Below are 23,624 nucleotides of genomic sequence, written 5' to 3'. Positions count from 1 at the left end.
CTCCGCACGAGTAAGACGAGACGGAACTATATATACATATTAGAAATATAATATAAGTGCAGTAAACAGTGTACTTTACAGAAAGAGTGGTGCAGGGAGGCAGATGACGCTCTGGCAGTAGAATAAACTGGAGACGCATGGATGGAAGTTCTTGAACAGCTTTGTGTCTATTGATTATTGATTAGGTCTGCAGCGTGACAGAGGAAAGAAGCTGGATGAGAGGATTCTGTCAATCCGAACATCAAGCCAGGGATGTATTTAAAATACATTTCATTGATTTTTAGGGCATATCTGGGTGAAAAGGCTCACAAAGAAAGAGGTAAACAACAACTGATTGAAATTGATTGTAAAAAGACAACATTACTGGATGTCAAAGCTACTTTTCTTTGGGACTTGCTTTCAGTTTTAATATTAGCTATAAAGATAATCTAACTCCAATAAATCCATCAATCTTTATGTCTATTCGATTTTTTTTTTTTGGGGGGGGGGGGTCACAGCTGTTATGGTTGTATTTGTAATGTAAGTTGGCCAAGTTTAAAACGACTTTCCGTAGTCGTGCAGCTTCCCATATCCGATCCGAGGCCTTTCAGCATTTGAGGGAATGAAGCCATGGGATCTTGCCTTGAAAACATTGACAAAACTATTATGATACCAAAGTCTAGCAATTTCTGTCATCAAGTAAAATGGTAGTTGTGTTGTGTTTCAAGATTTATTTCTGCCTTTGCTGAGTCATGCAACCAAAGCAATGACATCACTATAACAACAGCTCTGACGTCGACGGTCGCTGCTTTTCATTTAATGATCTGTGAGACTCATTTCGTTTGAGTGATGCTCAAAGTGGAACAACATCTGCTTGACAATCAGCAGTGAAGGTTTTTTCTCTCTCTTTTTTTTCAGAAATCAAGACTCAATGCTCTGAGTCTCTGACCTTGTGAGCAGTTTGATGTTGGAACTCTTTCCACCAAACGACACTGCATTATCATACGGAAGGAAATGCGCAACCGCTTGTGGGCGAGAGGCTTGTCCTCGTGAAAGGTTTGGATGTAAACATTAGCCTGTGATGTTGTCTAGCCTCGTAACCGTGACTACGGCGTGCACGGCTATGTGGAAAAGAAATGGTTCTTACTTAAAATCTGGATATCTGGAATATGACATCTTTCCCCCTCATCTACATGTCAGCATGAATATGTTCTGTACTCGCACCACGCCTGACATTGGACTGAATTCCACTGTATTCTGTGTAGTTCACAATCTATTCTGAAGCGCTGCATCACAAATACATCTGACGGTTTGCGCCTGATCTGCTCAATGTGGCAGCAATACGCAGCTCCGGCGGGATTTGAACATTCTCACTGACATTAACATTCGGCTGACATTAATTCTAACCTTCAGTGTACGCTGAGACATTTCAAGGCAAGAAAACCACAAGACAAAACATGCTTGACCTCTGCCAGGTTCCTTTCATTTCGGGATTGTGTAGCTCCTGAGGTTGTTTTTTTCCCCCCCTCCTCTTTAAAGAACTCTGATTTAGAGTTTAAGGATGAGCTCTTAGGGGCCCATAGCAAAGAATACATAGAAAACACTTTTTTGGCAGCTGGGGGGGGACACCATTTAGCAGTTCAGAACACGTGAGTGCAAAAAAGAGAATTATTGGCAGTTGAGTTGTTACTGCACAAATTCCCTGCAGGAAAAATGACACCTCTTGTTGCAGGATGTGGCCGTGAGAAAGTTGATGAAGCCTTGCAGGTGAAACCTTCTGGGCTCGACGTAATGCTAGCACTGCAGGGTTCTCCAGTCTAGCTGATGTTCCAGCTGTCCCTGTTACTGCTGTTGGGGTTTAAGGGCCCCTGCGCCGAGAGGATGAGCAGCAGGGTGCCAGCCTCCGCTGAGGAAAGTGTCTCCAGAAGAGAAGAGGAAGGAAGTTTACTTTGGAGATGAATGGCGACTACTTGGTATGGCCAGACTATGAAGAGAAGGGTCTCTACAATGCATATGGGGATGAAGAGGAACGAAGCAGCGCATGAACACGGCTTGGACTGTCTGCGCATGTGAGCCGGTGTCTGCATGCATGTGAATCTCCCGCTGTTATCCACATTCATGCAGTATGACTGTCTGAGTAAAGCCTCTCTCTCTCTCTCTCTCTCTCTCTCACCCTCCCGTCTGTTGCCTCCTCCTCCTCCTCCCCTCTCCGTGTGAGCGTAGTCTGGGTGCTAAGCCAAGTAGAGTGCGCGTGTGTGTGTGTGTGTGTGTGTGTGTGTGTGTGTGTTTTCTTTTTTTTTTTGAATGAATACCTGATGCGGCTGATGAGGCTGGCTGGGGGAGGAGCTGTGTCAGTGGAGTACTGAGAGAAAAAGAGAAGGGGGGGGGGGAGGAGGAGGTAGAGAGGGAAAGGAAGAGAGGCAGAAACACAGAAAGAGAGAGCAAAGCAGGCAGTGAGGGAGCTGGCGTTCTGGTGGCCTTGCATAACACACGTTGGAGCAGCCCGAACGCAGGACTTGGTGACAGCTCCAGCGGTGGGGGACTTCCTCTCCCGTCAGCCCATTGAAAGGGCAGCAGAGCCTCCAGAACCAGAGTCCACAGAGGAAGGAGCAGCACAAAGGAGAGATCCAGGAAGAGGAGTCCTACGAAGCACGTATCCAGCACAGATATCCGCACGCACGCACGCACACACACACACACACACACTGAGAGGCAGGAAGAGTCCTTGGACAAGCTGTGCAAGCAGTGGCTGTGGAGAGACTGGTGAGCTATTCTTAGTACTATAACCAGGGGCAGGGGGGGGCGAGGGGTGTGTGTGTGTGTATGTGTGTGTGGGGGGGGGTTGTCGCTTTTCTTCTTGATTTGTGGCACAGTAGTATTTTCTACTACGCCGACTCTCGCTGTCATTGTAAAGCTCGCAGGGTCCCGGCGCCCCCCTTCAGCAGGACAGCGCCGGCCGGGGGGGGGGGGGGGGGGGACGCCTGCATGCGCAGCTCCTGCAGTCGGTGCGTGTCGAACAGCGATGCAGAACTCTGGAGTCATCGTGAAGACAAACAGCCTGAACCCACCACTGCCCGACTGTTCTTACTGTCTGCTTTAGTCTGCCACACAAGCGCGTCCGCCTCTTAAAGGCACAGGCGCCGCTGAGAGGGGGCCAGTGAAATGGCTCTTTGGGCTACCCGGAGAAAAAGCATTGATCCGCTCCGTGGTGATTAATGCTGCGACGTTTGTGAGGAAGTCTCAGGGTGTTACTATTTATACGCAGGAATCCCATGTAAACACTCATGCATGTTGTCTTCCATGCCCCCCCCGCGTTTCACACCACAGCTCAGATTGATAATGAGGTTTTTGTTTTCTATAAATAGCCAATTGCTGTACAGGGTCTTCACTGTGTATCCATGACCGTTGTGAAAGCGTGTTGACAACAGGTTTATCGCGGCATCATCCCAACGTCGCCTCAGGACCACCGTCTCTAAATAATTTGCGTCCTTTCTTGTCATTCTCTGCAATCGACCTGCCACGGAGGAACATTATCAATATGACGCTGTGGATCGAGATGAGGATCGCGTAGTCTTGTGTCGGGGGGAGCACGAGAGAGCGAAGGCTCAGGCGGAAGGAGAGAGAGGAGGTGGGAGACGGGAGGAGCGGGCGACCGCTGCGTAAAAGAGGGGATGTGACTCTGCTGGGGGGGGGGGGGGGGGGGTCTCACCTGGAGACAGCAGAGGGGAGGCTGAATGAACACTTCTCATCTGTGGTCCTGCACCCACAGAGACAGCAGACACACACACACACACACACACACACACCGCTGCATAGACCCATTTCTCCGGATATTGTAGCCCCTGTCATGGGAGTATGGAGACAGAGGTTGTTTCGATCGCTCTAAAATGTGGAACAGAGTCCTCTTCACCTTCTCTCCCTCTGTAGCCGTCTCTCGGCGCGCGCCTCCGGGGTGACGGTCCTGGAAGAGGAGACTCACTCGGGGCTCCCGTGTATGTCTGGCTCTGAGCGACAGTGTTGAAAGCTTTCCTTTGTTCACCACGGCATCACACTGTGTGTGTGTGTGTGTGTGCGCGTGTGTGTTTGTGTGCTTGTTTGTATCTGAATTGTAATTATAGCCTGACGTTGGAAACCCTGAAGATGCTTTTGGCTGTACTGAATGTAGGATGGCGTACACAGGGAGTGCCGCGTAAAGCTTGTGTGAGGGAAGGGAATGGGAAAAAGGAAAACAGACTTCTTAAAGGGCATCGTCTGGAAGTTGAGGCGGACTGGCTCTGTCTTCCGGCGCTGATCTAACCGCGGAAGCTACTTGTGCTTCTGCTGTGATGCCGTGACGCCGTGTTGCTGAGGTGGGGTTGTTGCCATTGTAGCTCCGGCTGTAGCGGTGACTGTGTTGTTGATCGGGGATCTCTCAGCGAGGTGGGGGCTATGGTCGGATGCTGCAGGCGCTGCTTAATGTGGGTCAGGAGAGGCAGCGCTCTTCTTCCTCCCTCTTTCACATTACTAATCTTCCCCCTTGTCTCACTTACCCCTTAGTCCCCCCCTTCGACACAATTCCATTTGTCATTTCACATTGCCTTTCTCACTGTCCTCCCCCTCACATCGCCTCTTTCTGTTTCTCCACAGCGCTCCTGCTCTCCTTCTTTGTTATGTCTGGCTGATCTGCCAGGCTGTATGATTAAATCATTTGCATGGAGGTTTTTTTTTTAGTATTTTATTTTGGATTGGATGGAGTGACCTTTAAATAGGAGAGGAGCAAGGTCGCCTTGTTCCTTAATGTAACATGTCTGTTGCTGCTTGTTGTCTGAAGCCTCCTCTGTGACGGGAAAATAATATTTAGCACCGTCTAATAGCACAAGAACAGTAAATGGATGGATGTGTGAGTGTGTGTCATACATCGTTTTTATGTTGCCGCTGGCTAATGAACAACTTGGAGTCCTGCGCCTTGACCCATAGATAAGTTTGCAGAAAGCAATAGCAATAGAATAGAAAGCCTTTATTGTCCTTGCATATTGGCTACAATGAGATTAGGAGCGCTGCTCTGTCTGGTGTCTAATAACAGCATAAAATTCAAGTGATAACAGAAAATTCAAGTAATATGCAGACTAAAACGACACAAATTTAAAGTGATAAACAGTGCATGCAGAGAGATTGTCCAGTACTTTGCATATAGTAGTAACATACATTAGTTATTGCACATGGTGAGTAGTAGTCCTGTTTAGTCCTGGTTGTTGTTGAGAGTGCTGATGGCTCTCGGGAAAAAACTGTCCCTGAAAGGAACAGTTAAGCTGAAAAATAAAAAAAGAGCTATAATGCGAAACAAAAGGCTGCTTGTCAATGTTGCTGAATTTATGGATGCACCGCATTATTGTGTGCATGTTTCAGTTTCAGCACGATTTCAAGCCATAAAGTTTTTTTCCCATGTTTTTTCCATTATGGGATGCACCCGCTGATTCAGAGTTCCAGTCTGGATGTCATATTTACAGCAGCCGTATTGACTCATCTGGGAAACAAAGACAAAAGCAATGCACGTACACATGAACATGCTTACTGTACATACCCAGGCAAACAGTTCAGGAAACTCCTGCCTGCTGTTGAAAACATTAAAGGATTATTCTCAATGATGACATGATGCACTGTTCCTGTTAGCAAAACAAAATCCTACTGACATTTGACACATTAGTTCATATCGATCCTGCAGAATTGTCTTTGGCCGTGCTTTTCCGGACCGCCTACATATTGTATTCTCGCACTTAAGCTGCATTCTAGGACTTAAGTTAAAACATGAATCAGATGCTTCTATCCTCTTGAGGCAGATATCACTTTCACAGAAATGACAGCAGGGCATTTTTAGGATAATTATTTTAGTCTTTTCTGATTTTTATTTGCAAGCCCTGAAGTGACATTTTGTGGAAATGGTTGTTGCACAAATTTGGTGTCTATCCAAGAAGAATTTAAACTGTATATTAGATCTGATTTGTAATTTTAAATTGCATCCTTTTTTTTTAACCCGGGTAACTGATTCGAGCTTCTCTCAGATTCTTGCAGATATCGCGGAGGAGGTGGAGCGGTCAGAGATGATTCCTCATGAAGTCTCTGGAGCTCATTTGGTGAGCTGGATTGACTCCATCTTCTCTTGTCCGAGACCTGGGTCTGTTTATCAGTGAACACAACCGAGCCGGAGGCCTGTAGCCCACCGGGGAAGCCGGACCATTGAGTGGAAGAGAGGGAGGAAAACGGAACCAGAAGAACTTAAAGCACTACCTAAATAATCAAAGTCACACGGGCACAATGAAATCTCATCAAGAGAGGAGTAATGGATGCTTGCCTCCCAAGAAGCGGGAGATCCTGGCTCTTGAGCAGAGGCCCGTGGCAGTAGCTGCAGCAACCCCTCCAGCTGCAGTGGTTGCTGACCCCCCCCACACAGAGAACTTAGCATGGCTAGCAAGTGTAGCCAGCGAACGCTGCAAATCCAGGGATGCAGAGATCTCAAGATACCCCATCTCCTCCACGTCCTCCTCTTCTCCTTCCACCTCCATCCCGTCGTCAGCCACTCCCCTGTCTGCAGTGCCCCTGGCTTCTCTTCCTGCAGTCTACCCTACGACGCTTCCTCAGCAGGCTGGGACGATCCAGTTTGCCCAGCTTGCACCCAGTGTTCAGTTCATCAGCTCTGGGCCCTACGCTGGCTACATTTCCTCCCACATTATTTCCACCAACACAAACGCTACACCCAACAACTCCGCCATTGGACAGCGACCCCACCTGGATGGTTATACCACTGCCCTGATCTCCCCCAACGCCAAAGGGGATCAGCAGCTACAAATAGGTCTCTCGCCCACAGAACTTGCTCCTCTGTCAATTCCAAGTTCACCCCAAGTCACCAGCCAGTACATTCATCTGGACAGCAGAACACCTCTGACCGTCAGCGGGCACCCCGTCACTCCACCCACAGCCCACCTGCAGCTCCATCCTCACGCGGCAGTCCTCCCTCAGACACTTACCCTCGCTCCATCCCAGCTGGTTGTTCAGTATGCCGATGGCTCAGCTGGAAAGAAACCAGAGGGGCATGCTAAGGGTCTGCTGAATGGGGAACTGGAGGTCATCAGACAGAGTAAAATAGCAGGCCAGCCAGTGAACCCGCAGGTCCAGAGCTACGAGGCCAGACATATCCTCCTGCCAGCAGACTACGGCCACAACCATGCAGGACTCCAGACTTCACTGGTGCTGGTGGCCCAGCCCAACCACGGCGCTGACCGTGAAGCCGGCTCAAATAAGATCTCTTTAGTCCAGGCCGAGAAAGGGGGCATCTGCTTGGGGAGGCCAGTGTCCAGATCTTCCTCTTTCACGTCCCTCTCTTCTTCAGATGTGGTCAAATCGATGGGTCCTCATACAGTAATTCAGACAACGCTGCCCTCTGAGGATCTGCCAGCTAGTCTTTACTCCTCGACGCAACCACCCATCATTGGCTACATCACCAGTGCAAACCAGCATGCCCTCGGCTACCATACAGCATTGCCTCAGCACCTGGTCATCCCAAGCGGCCAGTCCCTCCTCATCCCAGTTAGTAGCACCAACAACGGGACTGACATTGAGGTCAGTCGTACGGTGAGCACCCTGACTGCTGCAACCACGCCTCAGATATCCACCACCATGCCACATGCCTATTTGGCCACAGCCCTGTCCAAGTGTGACGCAATTGGGTCAGATGGGAATCAACCATCCTCCGTCATTGCACAGTCGCCAGCAATGCCGGTCTTGCCATCAAACCCGACTCCTGCAGTGGCTGCAGCTAATTCTCCAGCTCCAGTCCCTACTGCTCCTGTCCCACCTCCTGTCCCTGTGCCAATGCAGGCCTCCCCATCCCCCTCCATCTCCTCTGCCTCTTCCCCTGTAGAACTTCCTCCATTCTTCATGCGAGGCTCCATCATCCAACTGGCCGATGGCGAGCTGAAGCGCGTGGAGGACCTGAAGACGGAGGATTTCATCCAGAGCGCTGAGATCAGCAGTGAGCTGAAGATTGATTCCAGCACCGTTGAGCGCATTGACAATGGACAAAGTCCTAATGCTGTGGTCATACAGTTTTCTGTGGGAGCGCTCAAAGCGCAGGTATGTTAGTTAGTCTTTATTAATCATTCTTGTATCATTATTAGTTATAACTTTCATTTTTAAAGCTGTAGACTTCAATCATTTGGCTCCCCCTAGTGGCGATATCTAAACGCTACTTATACAGCACTGTCAATAGTTGTCAGAATTCTAAATTGAGTTGAAAAGTATTTAAACCGATTGGAATAAAAAATGAATCCACTAATGAATGAAACAGGGGAGGTCCTCATGCTCACTATTTATTATCAATTAGCCTTTGGTATAAAACAATTCTAGTAATGCACAGTTATGGATGCTGACAAATGAATTAGATATTGATGATATTTCGCAACCTCCACTGTTTCTACAAATGGAAACAGCACATTGAATGAAAATATGTTTTCAGCGCGTTTTTGCCCTGGCACCTCAACTCCTTCCAGCGTGCCACTGACTTGTGGAACTTTTCACATCCTTTATATTCTGAACAGTGAATAGCTCAGATTTTGGGAAACAAGTTGATCCTTCTTTAACAAAATTTTTTCTTTTGAACTGCATCAGATTTTTCTTTTAACTCAAACCACTGCCATGCAAGTGAGGATGATCCACGTCAGGCAAATGAGTCAAACTATGTGAACATCAAGGCTGGTGGTGTCTCTGCTTTGTCGCCTGATCCTGTTGATTCATTGAGGTTTTTTTTGTCATTCTAACTTAACGCAGAAGTCTCCTTATTTGCGCTGTGTTTAAGTAACATTGGAAATTGGGAAAAGTCACGCTCCACCATGGATTATTTGATTTGAGATGGTCAGTCTTCAGGGCAGCCAGACTGTTTTCTGAGCTGATCACGCTAACATGCTTTTCAGAAATTAAAAATTTACAAATTGTAATTACCAGGTTATAACCGTGGTCTTGAATGCAGCACTTATCTTTTGTAAAGAATGCAAATGTTGCTCTATACACAATCATACCAACAACACAATTTCCATTACTCTTACAAATACTTTCATCTGTTTCTACACGAGCTCAAAGTCACCTGCTGCTGTCTGTGCTTCCCTCCAGGTATGCGTGGAGGTGCTGGTGGAGTATCCCTTCTTCGTGTTTGGCCAGGGCTGGTCGTCCTGCTGCCCGGACCGGACCACCCAGCTCTTTGAGCTGTCCTGTGCTAAGCTGTGTGTGGGCGACGTTTGTGTGTCGCTGACCCTCCGCGGTTTGAGAAACGGTTCAGTAACGGACAGCGAGCTCTTTGGGACCACGCTAAAGGCTGGTCGCCTCTCTGACTCCTGTAGCACTGTGGACGCCGCCGGCAGTCCAAACACTGCACACAGTAACGGTGGCCTCCTCATGAAGGCTTCCAGCACAGACAGGCCGGTGAGGGAGGAGGTAACCGGGCCAGGACAAGGGCTGGAGCGAGCACCAGGACAACGGGAGGGGATCTACGGAGCGGGGCCGATGCCGGCAGGCAAGGGAACGCAAGAAGAAAGACGAGAATCAATGAAAACAGACACATGTGGTGATTCAGAGAGACCTGCAGCCCGCAAGAGACGCTGGTCGGCTCCAGAGCGGGATCAGACTGAGAGAGTCGAGGAGGAGCCGCCTCTGACTCTGCCCAAACCCTCTTTCATTCCTCAGGAGGTTAAAATCAGCATCGAGGGCCATTCCAGCTCTGGGAGTGAAAGGCGCTTGAAGAAACGAGCAGACTGTTGATTTTTCTTTGTGTCCTCCCATCCTCGTTTCTCTTTATCCAGGCTACTGTAACACAGGCAGAGCTTACGCCATATTTAACAGGTTTTTTTTTCTTCTAACACAAGTCTGATATCTATGAAGTACAGTCGAGCACCTTCATAGCAGGTATCACAGACACACACACAGACACACACACACGAGATCAGTGCAATCGATGCCGAAAGCAAAAATGAACGCAGCACGAATGTCGAGTACGAACGGAAGTCAGACACTTGAGCGTGTTACTTATCACAAGCTGGCTCGTCTCTGCCATGTGGCTTAAACCTGATGGACGGCGATGAGTCGGCCATTCCTCCCTTCACAATGAGCTCACACAGACCCTGACGTCAGCACGTTCAGAGTGGGAAGTCCTATTTTGATAGGCTTGGTGTTTTGTTGTGGCTGCGATCTCTGCAGCCTGGTCACCGTGAGGGCGTTTTGAGTTGCATGACCTTTTCCCATCATGTTGTCGGTGCATGGGCCGCCGAGTGTGTGTGTGTGTGTGTGTGTTTTCCTTGTGGCTGTCGGATGGAGCACAGGATTAAGTTGTGCTTTCATGTCGGCGTGTGAGTTCAGTGATCGCTACAATCTAGAGCCCTCAAGACCGGAAATGTCTGAATGTAAGTCGTTGAGTTTTCTCCTTAATACTGACTCGTGAAGTAAAACGCATGCCGTTCGAGCTCCAGTGCTGAGTAGACACCGTTGCTTAAAAGGACTGACAGCTGTTGCTATATGGGTGTATTATTCTGAAGAAATTCACATCAGCTTTACTTTTTTTTTTTCACTTTCAAGGTATACCTGCATCTAATTTAATTTATGGACTTGTACTACATTATGGCGCATTATAGTGCGCATTAATTTAGCTGTTCAGCAACGCTAATATCTTCAATTTTGTTCGTTAAAGTTGCTTGCAATTAACAATGCGTGACCACCCAGCAGCTGCATCGTGATGCTGACGTTCTTTTAGGGGTTTTGCTTCAGGTGATCTGATAACTGTAAATCTGGATAATCTACTTTTAGCTCTATTTTGGTCCTGATAACAACACCTGAGCGAAAGTCTGGCCCTTCAGTAGCTACATTCTCCTTCGTGTCCATGAGGCATTCGCTAGATTTTGTTTGCCTGCTCCTTCTGAAACTGACCTCAGTTGATAAAGCAAGGAAAAGCAAGAAAAAAAAAAAACGAGTTGAAGGATTCTAATCATTCTAAGTACCGCAGTCAGGTATTAATTTACTGCCGTTTACATTATGTGTGATCCTATTATCCATTGCTAATAGGGAGTTTTGATTAAAGCAACTTGAAATGCAAAGTAAAATACAATTTTAACAATTGCACAATATTTACCTATCGTGAATAGAGCCGTCCTATTTCACCGATTTCTGCTGCAGCTTTTGGTGCAGAATCTTTGGCCTTAGATCTACAGTTCTTGCATTGTGTACCCAGCACAACATGATGCTTTTAGTGTACCCAGCACAACATCATGCTTTCATTGGGCTTTCACCATTGAAACCTGTTTTTGAGTGTGCAGGTGTGCCTGTTGTATCAGAGCACTGCTGCTTTGATTAAAACTCCGTTTTCATTTCTTTTTTAGAGTAGAACCAAACTGAATATCCTACAATTCATTCTCAGGAACTGTGTGTGTGTGTGTGTGTGTGTGTGTGTGTGTGTGTGTGCGCGCGTGTGCACGTGCGTGTGTCTCCAGCCACATGTTTGTGTCTTTTCTGAGCAGCAGCACTTTGACAAGGCGTCCAGTGGCAGTGGGGTGTTGGTGAATCTGTTCCTTACCTGCTTAGTATAATGGGAATAACGACTGTTTTTCCATGCATTGTGTCCTTACAGGTCTACCTTTGAGAGAAAGCATTATATACCGGAGCAGGAATGTAAAACACACAATCTCAACTTTATTTTTGATGACAGATTCAGTTGCTATACAGAGAAAGAGACAGTTGAAGAGTTAAGTAGCCTGCCAGTGTTGATCATGTACAGTGAATTGTATTACAGAGAGTGTACAGTGTGTGTGTGTTCATAGATATTCTAACCCTTATGTAGCCTTTGTACCGTTTGTCCCACAACACCTCCTCCAATCATTCCTTTGACTCTCCTGCTCCATCCCGATAATGATTTCATGTTCATGAATGTGCGACAATCCTTTGGGAACACCCAGTTTGGCCTCAGAATATAAGTTGACTAGCACAATGCATCACACGGTACGTGTGGATATGATCTGCAGTTTATCATAACAGCCATGAACCTTTTCTAACTCCTGAAACGTGTTTATTGTAAACCCAGACTGTTCTCCTCTGGTTGTGTTGGACTGCTCAGGCTGAACACTGCCCGTGACTGTTCTTTTCCAAAATGATGTCTTATATTTTCCACTGTTTCCAAAGTAGAGGTAACTACTTCATCGCTTCGTCTTCATAGGTATTTTCTGTCCACGAGTGTGGTTGCATTTTGTTTCCTTCTTCAAAAAACATACTTCAAATACAGGCCTGAAATTATGACAAAGACAATTCTCTTAATGATTAAAGGTATAATTTCAGATTTTGAAATGAAGATTGTTCATATTTTTGACATGATAGATAGATCACTTTATTAATGTCCAAATGGGGAAATTAAAAAAATGACAAAATTGCTAATTTCACATTTCCAAAATATTTCAAATATTCCTTAAAAGGCACAGCATGCCTTTCCACACATGGAGAAATCAGTCAACATTGACTTGTCTGTAGGAGTTTAAATAAGCTTGACCTGGGCGCCTTAAAGTAAATACATATATTAAATGATATAATTTCAGGCGCCTTTTTTTAAAATAATGTTGAGTATGGCGTTTAAGCGCCACGTGGTGGTGATGTATGGAATTGCACTTTGTCATTTTGAGATTGGGGTGAGGCTGTATTCCTCATGTACAGCAGCATGAGAAACTGCACTAACAGTACAGAATCTCAGCGCTTTGTAAATAGACAAAGTCTTCCTTTATAATGTTGGTATGACCTTGTTGAACATTGATGTACAGAGATTCAAAGTGAAGTTTGATTCCGACGCTCATTTATTTGCCATATAAGACATTTCACCTAAAATACTTTATTTTGCACCATCTTAAAAAAAAAACTACAGAAAAGTAAAGGAATATATTATTTTGTAATTGGTGTCTAATGGATACATCTCAGCTAACAAACATTATGTTCTACGTACAATATGTAATATTTATCAATAATGTCCCTTATTTTGATGGTATTGAGGTTTGCTAGTCAGAAACTGTAAAATCTTTACTTCAAATGTTTGGTTTTACATTTGATCGAATATATTCAAATAAATAAAAAGAAAAACTGCGTCTCTTTGTCAGGCTACATTGTGTTCGCAGTTCTTTGTATGCCAGATGATCACCTTCACCTTCCGGTTTTATATTTCCTAAGAGGATGAATAAAACTAACTAGAGAGCCATTAGACCTGACCAAAGTGCAAAAAAAAAAAATAAATCTAGCTGGAATTGTGTTTTTGTTTTTGCTTAATTTTCCCCAAATCACATTGCCAACAATGCAACACAGACAGGTATGACATGTTTTAAAGTTTTATTGTCATATATTTCGCTTCTGATTAAAAAAGAGTTGCACTGCATATGAAGTGACCTGTGTTCTTGGCCCGGGAGTGAAGTTTAATGTCTGCGGCTGCTATACAACAGAAAAGTGCACCGAATGTAACAGCTAGTTTTCTGTTAATGGCCAAATTAATCATGTTCCCAATAAACTGTTGCTGCAAGTACTATTAAGATCTATACACATTAAATATGGTGACTTTGCATCAACACCCCGATAATGTCTCAAGTGTAAAGAACAGCAAATATAAAACTGGAAAATAATAAAATTCACATTAACAGAACTACATTTACAGTGAAGCAACATTCAAATCTTCCTTCATCCATCGTAATTATCTCTTCTTCTATTTGTTGGATTACCAAAGATTTCATTCATGTCAACTGTGAGGTGACTTTACTGCCCCCCACTTGCCTCCCCAACTTCACCACTTGGGGGAGTTAAAGTACTTCCTACACTGGTGGAGGGATCAGGATCTCTCTCTCTCTGCAGATTATGAAATTATGTGAATTCTTACTTTTTTGACAATAAACACGCTGCTTTTTCTAAAATGTGGAATTCATACATATCACCTGGACAAGGCACAGACGCAGCATTAATAATGAATAGTTTCATAAAGCAGTATTAGCAGTATTTGTATCATGAAAATATTGGAGATACAGAAAATGTGTTTTTCCAGGTTGAAAAATGAATGAATTTCTTGAACTGAACACAAATCGAATCTAAATAAGGAAGTCACTCACATATGAGGAAGGATCATTTCTACTTTGAAACATTTCAGTATTCAATTTATTGACACATCTTTTCCATGTTTTTGATTTTTTTCTGGGCAATTTCTGCAAAATACATTTACATGTTCAATCTAATCCTGTTTGGGCAGGATGATGCAAAGGTAACTTGCATAAAATACAGAAAAGGAGCAACACTTAAATGTGCTCGAGCTTCGCACTTGATACGAAAGCACACACACACAAACGACTCCAACAAGACAAAGTTCACTTTAGCTCTAAACTGATGCCCGTGGATGATACTCTAATATGAAGTATGAAGCCAATGACATCATATTTGTGTAAACATGTACACAGATTGTTTTTAATTTGGTGTGTTTTATCAACTGCCATGTTAGAAGATAATCCACAAGGGACACACAGACCTCGGCCTCATTCTTCAGTCATTCTACCGACGCAACAATAATTTAATATTTCTCATTTATCCGCGCATGTTGTTCCATTTTCTAAAGCTATGTTGTGTGTGTTTGAGTTTTTTTCACTTTGCTCATTAATACTCTCATCTAATAAAACAAGGAAGTCCTTATATACATAAACAATGGGAAGCTCTAATAAAATAATGCCAGTGTAAACAAGCTTCAGTATCACGCAACGCTCAGATATTGCACATACATTCATAAATACACACATCACACTTTGTGCCTCTTTGATTACGCCTGTGGGCTGCATTTGTCTGTGTGCTATCATCTATATCCACCGTGGAGGCACATGAACAACACATGCACAGCAGTACCCACACACACACACACACACACACACTAAAGCACATGTGCGTAGATCGAGTCTCTCAATGTCTCGCTTGCACAGACACATGGAAATGTTCCATTACAGCAACATTTAAATTGTTGCCTTCACAGCGACGTCTGTTCTGTGCTCAGTTCGGCCGCTTCATATCAAAGGGCAAACAATGTGTGTGTGTGTGTGTGTGCGACTGGGCCTGTTAGGTGTGACTTGGGCTCCGTCCTCGGACCCGTTCTTTGTGACGCCGCCATCAGTTTCTTTACCAAAGAGGTAGAAGACATCCGGCGAAGGAATGTATGGTCCCACTAAAACAGATCTCAGATCTGGTTCAAACTCCTCCTCAAAAGGAGCACACCCCTCCCAAAAACACAATCCTCCATCCAGGAGGAGCTGGGCATCGTCTTAGGCGTCTCCTGACTGATCGGATGTCAGCTGCTCCTGGTCGGACACGTTATCGTCAGCCGGCGGCCGCGCACGGTCGAAGAAGCCACACTGAGGGAAACGCGTGACGCCATTAGTGCAAAGCTGATAAGCGGAGCCACCGTAAGGAATGCTGCTGACGTGCGTGTGTTTGTGTACCTTCCACATAGCTAATGTCAACATGGCCAGCACCAAGAGTCCCAGCAGGATGGCGAGGATGATGACCCAGAGTGGGACAGCAAATGACACATCAGGAGTCCCCCATAACACCAGGGTCCCCATCTGGAGGACACAGAAAGACGTGGTTTTCTCCTTGTGCTGAATCATATTCCCGCCGCCGGGACGCCTGGACTCAAACAGGTCTTACCGAGCTGGTGCGCTGAGGCACGAAGGAGGGCTGGATGCGGTAAGGCGTGGCTATGACCATGAAGGACACCGTAGAATTGAGAACGTAGGGGTCGTTGCGCCGCTGGGAGACAGATAGAAGATGATTATTGGTAAATGTGCTGTTTGGCTGTTTGAAAGGAAGATCAAGTGATTGAAATCAACCCTGTTTTGTGAATTTTGTCCCATTAAATGAAATAGAAACATTAAACCCCCTGAAAAAGTGAGCATAAAAAAAAAAAAAAAATCAAGCAATCCTGTCGACGGCGAGCTGAAACACCGACCTGCAGGAATGTGTGCGCCCAGAGCCTCGAACGGATCTTGACCACAGCGCTCTGCCTCCGATCCAAGCGGCCAATCACACACATGATCCTCAAACAGGAGATGTTGGTGCAGTTCTGCAGAGACACGAGGACAGAGAATCCTTACTGAGCCTTCGCTTTAGTTCCTCGGCAGATTGCAGGTGTGCGTGAGGCTCACCAAGGTTTTACCACTGTAATTCTGAGCAGCGGCGGCGGCGGCTCGTTTATGGCGCTGGTGAGAAGTGTTCCTCAGAAACCCCAATAACTCAGGAGTGTCCTGGAGGGAAGAAACCTGAGACAGACAAGGAGAGACATTTAGTTTACTTGGATTAAAAATGATGAACCTGGAGGCGAAAAGTTTAGCAAAGTCTGAATGCGATTTGGAATGACATTAGAATTGATAAATACGATTCATGCATTCATTTCCCCCTCACAGCAAGTCAGCGCTGAGCTGCAGGGAGGGCAATGTGAGAGATTGAATGTTTAAAAGTACTGAAAAAAAAGCTTGTTGCTCACTATTCATATTCAAACACACAGTTATAATGAAGAACATTGGCGGCGACACATTAGCGGTTCAGTCTGGTCTGTATTCCTCAGGGAATCTGACGGTGGACGTGCAGAAAGGCCCGAAGCACGCTTGCTGAAGACGAGACGTCTTCTCATGGTCAGCAAGCCGGGTCGAAGCTACGGGTTACTGACTTCACATTTCTATTTACACAGACACGTTCCCTTTTCAGGGCAACAATTACCACAAATTAGTTTGTATTGATATAAGACTAAAACTCGACCACTTTCCTTTTGAGCTAACTGACAGCAAAAATGACCAAACAGCAGCAACAATCCTGCTTTGAATAAGAGATTATAAATGATGGATGGATGGATGAATTACCCGCTTGCTTTAATACCAAAAAGCCTGCAATTGCTGTACACCCCAGTGGCTTGATAGTATGCCAGGGATTTAACATGTCTCTAGTTATATATTAGAGTCTCAGAATAAGGATGTGCCTGCATGCATCAGCACGTAAATGTGAATGCATTGTGATGCTACCTGAAGTCCAAGTGGGTTGAGGCTGCCATTCGTCCTGCAACTAATCGGTCCATCCGTTTGAATCTCCATCGCATACAGCAGGTTCTCGTCACGGAAACGGGAGGGCCAGCCGACCTGGAGCTCAGCTTCTCGAATGCTACTGGGACCGGAGTTATGCAGCTGGAGTGAAGGAGGAAGCAGAAAGGTGTCAGCATTGGGGTCTCTCTTATTCGCAAGTCTCAAGCGGCTGAGGCTACAATTAGGTTATCGTAACTGTGAGACGATGACACAGGCCACCTTACGGCACGTAACACCAAGCTGACCTTAAATCACCGGGGATTGAAACACAAGACAAGTCAATGCTGGCTCATCATCCCAAATCACAATGGGGATCAATGAATTATGATCGTAAATGAACCATCAACCAAATAAACCCTCAGTTTTTACAATGGCCTGTATTTTCTCCATGTCTCTCACGCACGCACGCACACACACACACACACACACACACACACACATTAACACTGCAGCAAGTCATCCAAACAGGACATGATCCTGGTGCTGCAGGGCAGTAATTCTGCAAGAGCCAAAACTCCATCCCCTCTAACTAGAAGCAGCTGCCAACTTGGAAAAGTACCGCAAATGAAAGTCATTATCAGCTGCAGGACAGGCCAGACACCGCTGCACTCTGGTTCAGTGAAGCGGCCATCCCGTCCAAAGGAAAGGAAATCACATGTGTGGCACAGACTCACACGTTCACACGCCCCCCCCCCCGTCGCAAACAGTCGCCAGTCTGTCTGTCATCCTCCCTCCTTGTCTCTATCTGTCTGTACCTGTGTTTGACCTCGTCTTCCCCCTCACTCATTATTACATATTACAATTTGTCCAGGCAATCCCTCCTCTTGCCTCCTGTTCTCCCTCTTTACTTGCTCCCGACACCCTTCTTTGCCCCGCCTTCATTCCCGCCTTCACAGGAGACCTTTGATCAGCCAGAACCTCCTTCTTTATAGAGCTACTGTTTTATCGTGTGTAAGGACTTACTCCACTCCAACTACCCAACACCTATTTCTCCTGCTCTTTTCATCTCAACAGTCTGAGCAGCGGCCGGGGACAGCACGAACGTGACCTCAGCACACCTCTATCTTCTTCTTCCCTCGGGGGGGGGGGGGGGGTGTAGATGTCTGGCTGTGTTTCAATCTAAGCTGCGTTCACCTCATAGATGTGTGTCACTTGAGGCCCCACATCGTCCTCTTTGACGGGCTTCTCTTTAGGTTCCCAGCGTGGGAATGGCAGCACCACCTGAGAGGGATGAGACACCCTGAGGAAAAGAGGATTGACAGCAGTTAAAGAGCGGTATGTCATCATGTCTGCAACATGCATGCTCCCTGGCCACTTCATTAGGTACACGCGTACAATCAGAATGTCAGAAGCACTTCTGAGTATAGCGCTACCACACCACAACTTTGATTTACACGTCCTTGACCTTTAACATGCTCGATGGCTTCAAAGTCCAAACACAGGAACTTGTATATCCTCGTCTTTCTGGTCCCAGGTCCTCCTCTGTTTGTATGTAAAACTGACCACACCCAAACAGCGGCATACAAGAATCCCAGCTTTGAAGTGTGTGTGTGAGTGTGTGTGTGTGTGCACATGGACATCCCCGAAAGGCTCTCCAGTCGCCCATGTGCTCACGATTAGTTGAAATTTATTCCTAGTACCACGTTCGTCTTTCGTGCTGTTTCCTATCTGTATATAAACATGCTTTGCAAATGTAATCCCAGAAAGGGCAGAAATATCCTGGAAACACCAAAATAATGAGGCTGAAACGTGATCAATCGGAGCTTCGTGACGGAGAATTCCAGGGTCTCTCAGAGAGGCCGCTGCGCCCTCGTGTTCGACTCACCCGCGTAAATCCAGCTGAGCTACGGCAACGATGGACAGACCCAAACTGACGAGGTTGCTGTCAGAGCTGTCTTTGTTGGAGCTGAGGAGAGAATCACATGGTGTGTAAATGAAATATAAAAGCACAATAGGAAACACAAAAATTCTGCGATACAACCAACGGGAATGCCAAGCCTCAGATAACCTCGTAATAAAGTTTGTATTTTCAACTGTCTCCAGGAAGGGGCTTTTCCACCATCTAACCGGCCGATCACAAGCAATACAGTGGAGCAACAGTGAGCATATTGTGCAGCGCTTGTCGAGATCCTCCGGGCCATCTGTCTTTTTCTCTTCTCCGCGGTTAGTTTCATCAAACACAGACACAGAGCGCATTTAGATGGCTGAGAAGAAATACAAACAATTCCTTGTGTGCGTCGGTGGGGATGCGTGAGAGTGTGTGAGTGTGTGTGTGGGTGGGTGTGTCACCTGTGGATCTGGAGCTCGAAGCTGATCTTTGGTCTGGCGTCTTCCAGCCTCTGCACAGAAAACTTCAAACCAACAGTGAGCTGGGAAAGAACGTGGAGAAATGAATATAAGAATAAAGCAAGTTGAGAAAGAGGCCAGTGAGAGGCAGAACTGACGTTGGAGGCTGCGCCATGTTTAAAGCGTCTACGAATAGACAGCGAAATCCACGTTAACGACGTCCGCTCTTTTGTTACACAAGCAGAAAATCAGGTCTGCGTTTGTGTGTGGACAACAGGAGAAATCCAGGAACCGAGAAAAGAAAAAAGAACTCTGCACACGCACAGACACACACTTAAAAGCCATGGTTTAGGTTTGCGTCTCTGCCCAGTTTAAATCCCCTGTCATCTACACTAACTCAAAACACGTGGAGGATTAAGTTCATCATCCACTGCCTGACAGCGGAGTGTGTGCTTGCTTACTTGTGTACATGCATGTGTGTGAGAGCTCGACCGAACAGCAGTTTGAACGCATGGCCCAGAGAGGGAAATGACAGCATGCAGACACACACACACTTCACAAGGCAGGCCTGTGGGGGGGGGGGGGGGGGGCGTCTATATGGGGCACATTAGAGAAAGCCAGGCGGAGAAGATCTGAAGAGTCGCACGCCCAATGAGTCAAAAGCTGCCGCTATCAGCCACAGTCCTTGTCACAGTCGGGAGGAGGAGGAATCTGTCTTCGGAGCATCATGTCTAACGTTGTAAAGTGGCTGTTAACATTTAGTCGCGTCGCCCTTCAGAGAGACGACCAGCTGTGGCCGGTTTATGCCGGCTAAAAGGGAACATTCATTTTGACAGAGGAGAGAAATCACTAAAAAACTCCCACAGAAACTTTCTCAATGAAATCATGTAATGTCGGGTTTTTCTGATTGGTCTGGGCATTTCAAATAATTAGCAATTAGTTTTTTTTGACACAGAATGGACAAATGAACTGTGCAAAACGTATCATCTAATTCTAATGTTTTGCTTAAATGTAACTTTAATTTAACTCGCTGAGAATTTGTTGGGTGCTCATTTGATTTGGTGCCCTGCTCTGCCTTTACCTCATCAATTGTTAATGATAACCAAACAATGGACGCATGTGTGACTTCTATTCAATACCATAAAAGCTCTTTGAACTAGAATATAGAGGAAAAAATGTGGAGGTATGTCCTGCATCAGCCTGTGGACTCCTGAGCGCGCAGTGGGGCGAGGGGAAAGTTAAATATGGGAAACATCTGGACAACAGAGAATCACACACACACACACACACACACACACACACACACGCACCCCTTGGCCCTTTCACATGTCTTGTTTTCCTCCCCTCCCCAATAGTGAAAGATGAACTCATAATTGATTTATCACTTAGCCGTGTGTCACCTCCGGGGCTAGAATGCACTTCTTTGACACCTTTAGACATACGACACACTCGCGGTTCACACATGCGGACAACCAGCATGATAGAGTTTCATGTCGGAAAAGTGTTAATTTTCCATAGAGTTTCATGTAGGAAAAGTCTTAATTTTACAAAGCCTTGTCTTCCTGCATGTGCCAGCTAAATGGCCTCAGCTTCTCAGCTTGGATGTTTGAAATGTGTGATGTCGTCGTGAAAAGTGTGTGTTGTGCTTTCCCGTTTGAAAACACACCTCTGTCCCGGCCACCATCGGATTCCCGAGGTCACACACCACCACCCTGGACTCGTTCACCATCTTGTATTCACAGTTCGGCTGAGATGGAGACTGGAGCCGGGAGGAGAGACGACACGAAAGCACAGCAAGTCAGACGGCGAGGGAAGCAATAAAAGGGCATGAGAAGTGACAAATAGGGAGCAGCGAGAGTCAAGAGAGGAGAGAAAGGAACAACAGCGGGAAGTACATCATCATCATCATCATCATCATCATCAAAAGGGAGAAGGGAGTGAGCGAGGAGGAGGGAGGGAAGGGTAAGGTAGTGATGAATGGTCTGACAGTAACAACCTCATCAATCAAGCAGCCCCATTACACACTCATTAGCGCACACACATGCACGCACGCACACACACACACACACACGCACATAGACACAAACACACGCAGCATTTGACCTTATCCATTTCCGTGGTCACTAATGCAGCCTGTAAATCATAATAGGGGCTTTTGGGCTAATGCCAGTAAAGAATACTCTGCTGATAACCTCCCTTTAATCACTCGAAACAAACACACACCACAAAGACACAACAGGATGCGATGATATGCATCAACTGCAGCCTCCAATCACTCGCTCCCTCAGTTTGTGTGATCTCCCAACACATGACTCCATCCTGCATCTATTTTCAGAATCCCTGCCAACGACTCTCATCAGCGAATGGACCGCTGTCGGAGAAATATGTGTGTATTTACTTCCATCCTGCGATTCACTCCAATGTAGTCGGCCTCCGGCGGTATGAGAGCGTGGAGCTCCGTCTCGTAGGCTCCCTCTCCTCGGTTCGCCGCAGTGACGGTCAACAGGACCAGGTTGTCATCTCCAATCACCAGCTCTGAGCGGTCCCTGTGAGTGTGTGTTTCATTTAAACAGCAAAACATGTTGAAGACACAGGTGAGAAAGCATGTCGTTGAAGTCACATTCAACTTATGTCTTGTGGCTCCTGTAAAATTCTAACTCTTTAAGACCGTTTATGGCTCTGCAGCTCGGAATTAAATAGATCCGAGCCCGACAATCACCCGAACAGCGTGTGTGTGTGTGTGTGTGTGTGTATCTGTCAGTAGAGGGTGACAGGATGTTTGCTCAATGCTGCCATGGAAACACTATAAGGAGTAGGCTAATTCATATACAAACGCACCTCACACACACAACGTGGTAAATGGATTTATAATGTGAGCACCTTCAGTGTCAACTGGGCTCATTGAACTGTGTGTGTGTGTGCGTGTTTGGATGTGTGAGGTGTTTACAGGTTGAGGTCAGAGGGCGTGGCCGGGTCAATCTTACATGCTGGCAGAGAGCTGGAGGTCAGGGATGCAAATATTGTCATCACCGCAGTCCAGGAGGATGTAGGCCTGGAAGGGAAAAGGGCACACAGGGGGGGGGGGGGGGGGGGGGGTAAATCATGTTAAAACCCAGAGACACACCAGGATGCAGGTGTTATATATGCACGCACACACACACACACACACACTGCTATTCAGGACAGCCGAAGGAGTTTCTCGCTGGCTTTTGTTGCGCTCAGCTTCAGGCTGTTTGTCGTTTTAAAATGCAGTTGTGTGATAAACAAAGGCGTCTTTCTCTCCCTGCGGGTCCTACATCGTGGCCCGCATCTGGAGTTTTAATGTGTTGCAATTAGAATGTAATGTCCAGCATCACAGAGAAACTGTCTGATCAAAGGAAAGCTTGTCCAATGAGGTCACAGATGAGCTTGAATGATGCACGAGTGTGTAAATAGAGGAGGACACAATGTGCTTCAAGCATCTTCATCAGGCTGACAGAAAAAGAAATGCGTGTAAGGTTCATTCAGGTTGCATTCTGTAGCATTTCCTTCTCATGCTGGCTAGCGCCTGACTGAAATCAACTGCTGTGCACTGACTTGACTTTCTTAACTCATATTTTAGAGTAGAAGAAGTTGATCAGAAAAGTTTTCCTCGGAAAGAAAGCCTGAGGTTTGAAGCCATGTTTGTCCAATCTATTGTACACTTTCCAAGGATAGTAACTGTGATAAGAAGTACCGGTACTTATCACCTTTGTTCACCCTCTCCCGTTCTGCTAAATCTATTACAGAGAGGGAGTTTGAAAATACAATTACTTTAAATTTACATTTGACAGGAAGAGGACAACAAAGTGACCCAAAGAGTCTTTCATGCATTAAACTACTACAGGAAATGCAAATTATTTTAATTTCTGATGAAACGACAACAAATGTGTGAAACATGCCCAATATATGTTTTAGAAATGGGCTCAGTGGAATGATTTTTATTGTTTATAGTCCAAATTATATTTCATAAATTACATATATTCCTCATGTGGCCTTAGAATCTGTGTAACCTTTGACATTATCTGTCCTCAGGCCATTGATATAACTGAAAAAACAAACTTAAAAAACATCATGGAAACTGCCAGAAGCCACTGGAAGAGAAGCAGAGGAAGGATCCCTGACAGACATGCAACAGGTGACGGCAGGATGTGTATCTGGTACAGTATTAAACTCACATGTTCCTGAAGGAAGGTGCTGCTGTACCGGTTG

General features: G+C 46.0%; 2 protein-coding genes across 2 annotated transcripts in view; one reads left to right on the top strand and one right to left on the bottom strand.

Moving 5' to 3' along the window:
* The first annotated feature begins 6,270 nt into the window (after positions 1–6,270).
* Positions 6,271–9,762, top strand: LOC137917762 (ataxin-1-like). Its single transcript, XM_068760490.1, has 2 exons — positions 6,271–8,085; positions 9,118–9,762. The coding sequence occupies exons 1-2, from the start codon at positions 6,271–6,273 to the stop codon at positions 9,760–9,762; spliced, it is 2,460 nt and encodes an 819-aa protein (XP_068616591.1).
* Positions 9,763–15,299: 5,537 nt separating this feature from the next.
* The window catches only part of itga8 (integrin, alpha 8), a 29,839-nt gene continuing 21,514 nt past the window's right edge, over positions 15,300–23,624 (bottom strand). The window contains exons 17-29 of the mRNA XM_068758209.1: positions 23,591–23,619; positions 22,379–22,446; positions 21,793–21,940; positions 21,061–21,153; positions 19,398–19,477; positions 18,934–19,014; positions 18,243–18,348; positions 17,052–17,210; positions 16,182–16,295; positions 15,986–16,099; positions 15,685–15,786; positions 15,477–15,599; positions 15,300–15,389 (exon numbers count right to left, since the gene is read on the bottom strand). Coding sequence (XP_068614310.1) covers positions 15,300–15,389; positions 15,477–15,599; positions 15,685–15,786; positions 15,986–16,099; positions 16,182–16,295; positions 17,052–17,210; positions 18,243–18,348; positions 18,934–19,014; positions 19,398–19,477; positions 21,061–21,153; positions 21,793–21,940; positions 22,379–22,446; positions 23,591–23,619 — 1,307 coding nt within the window. The remainder of the gene's footprint in view (positions 15,390–15,476; positions 15,600–15,684; positions 15,787–15,985; positions 16,100–16,181; positions 16,296–17,051; positions 17,211–18,242; positions 18,349–18,933; positions 19,015–19,397; positions 19,478–21,060; positions 21,154–21,792; positions 21,941–22,378; positions 22,447–23,590; positions 23,620–23,624) is intronic.

Source organism: Brachionichthys hirsutus, chromosome 3, assembly GCF_040956055.1.
Source record: "Brachionichthys hirsutus isolate HB-005 chromosome 3, CSIRO-AGI_Bhir_v1, whole genome shotgun sequence".
In the NCBI taxonomy this organism is placed as follows: Eukaryota; Metazoa; Chordata; class Actinopteri; order Lophiiformes; family Brachionichthyidae; genus Brachionichthys; species Brachionichthys hirsutus.
Note: the sequence above shows the minus strand (reverse complement) of the source record. Positions and strands in the feature narration are given on the sequence as shown.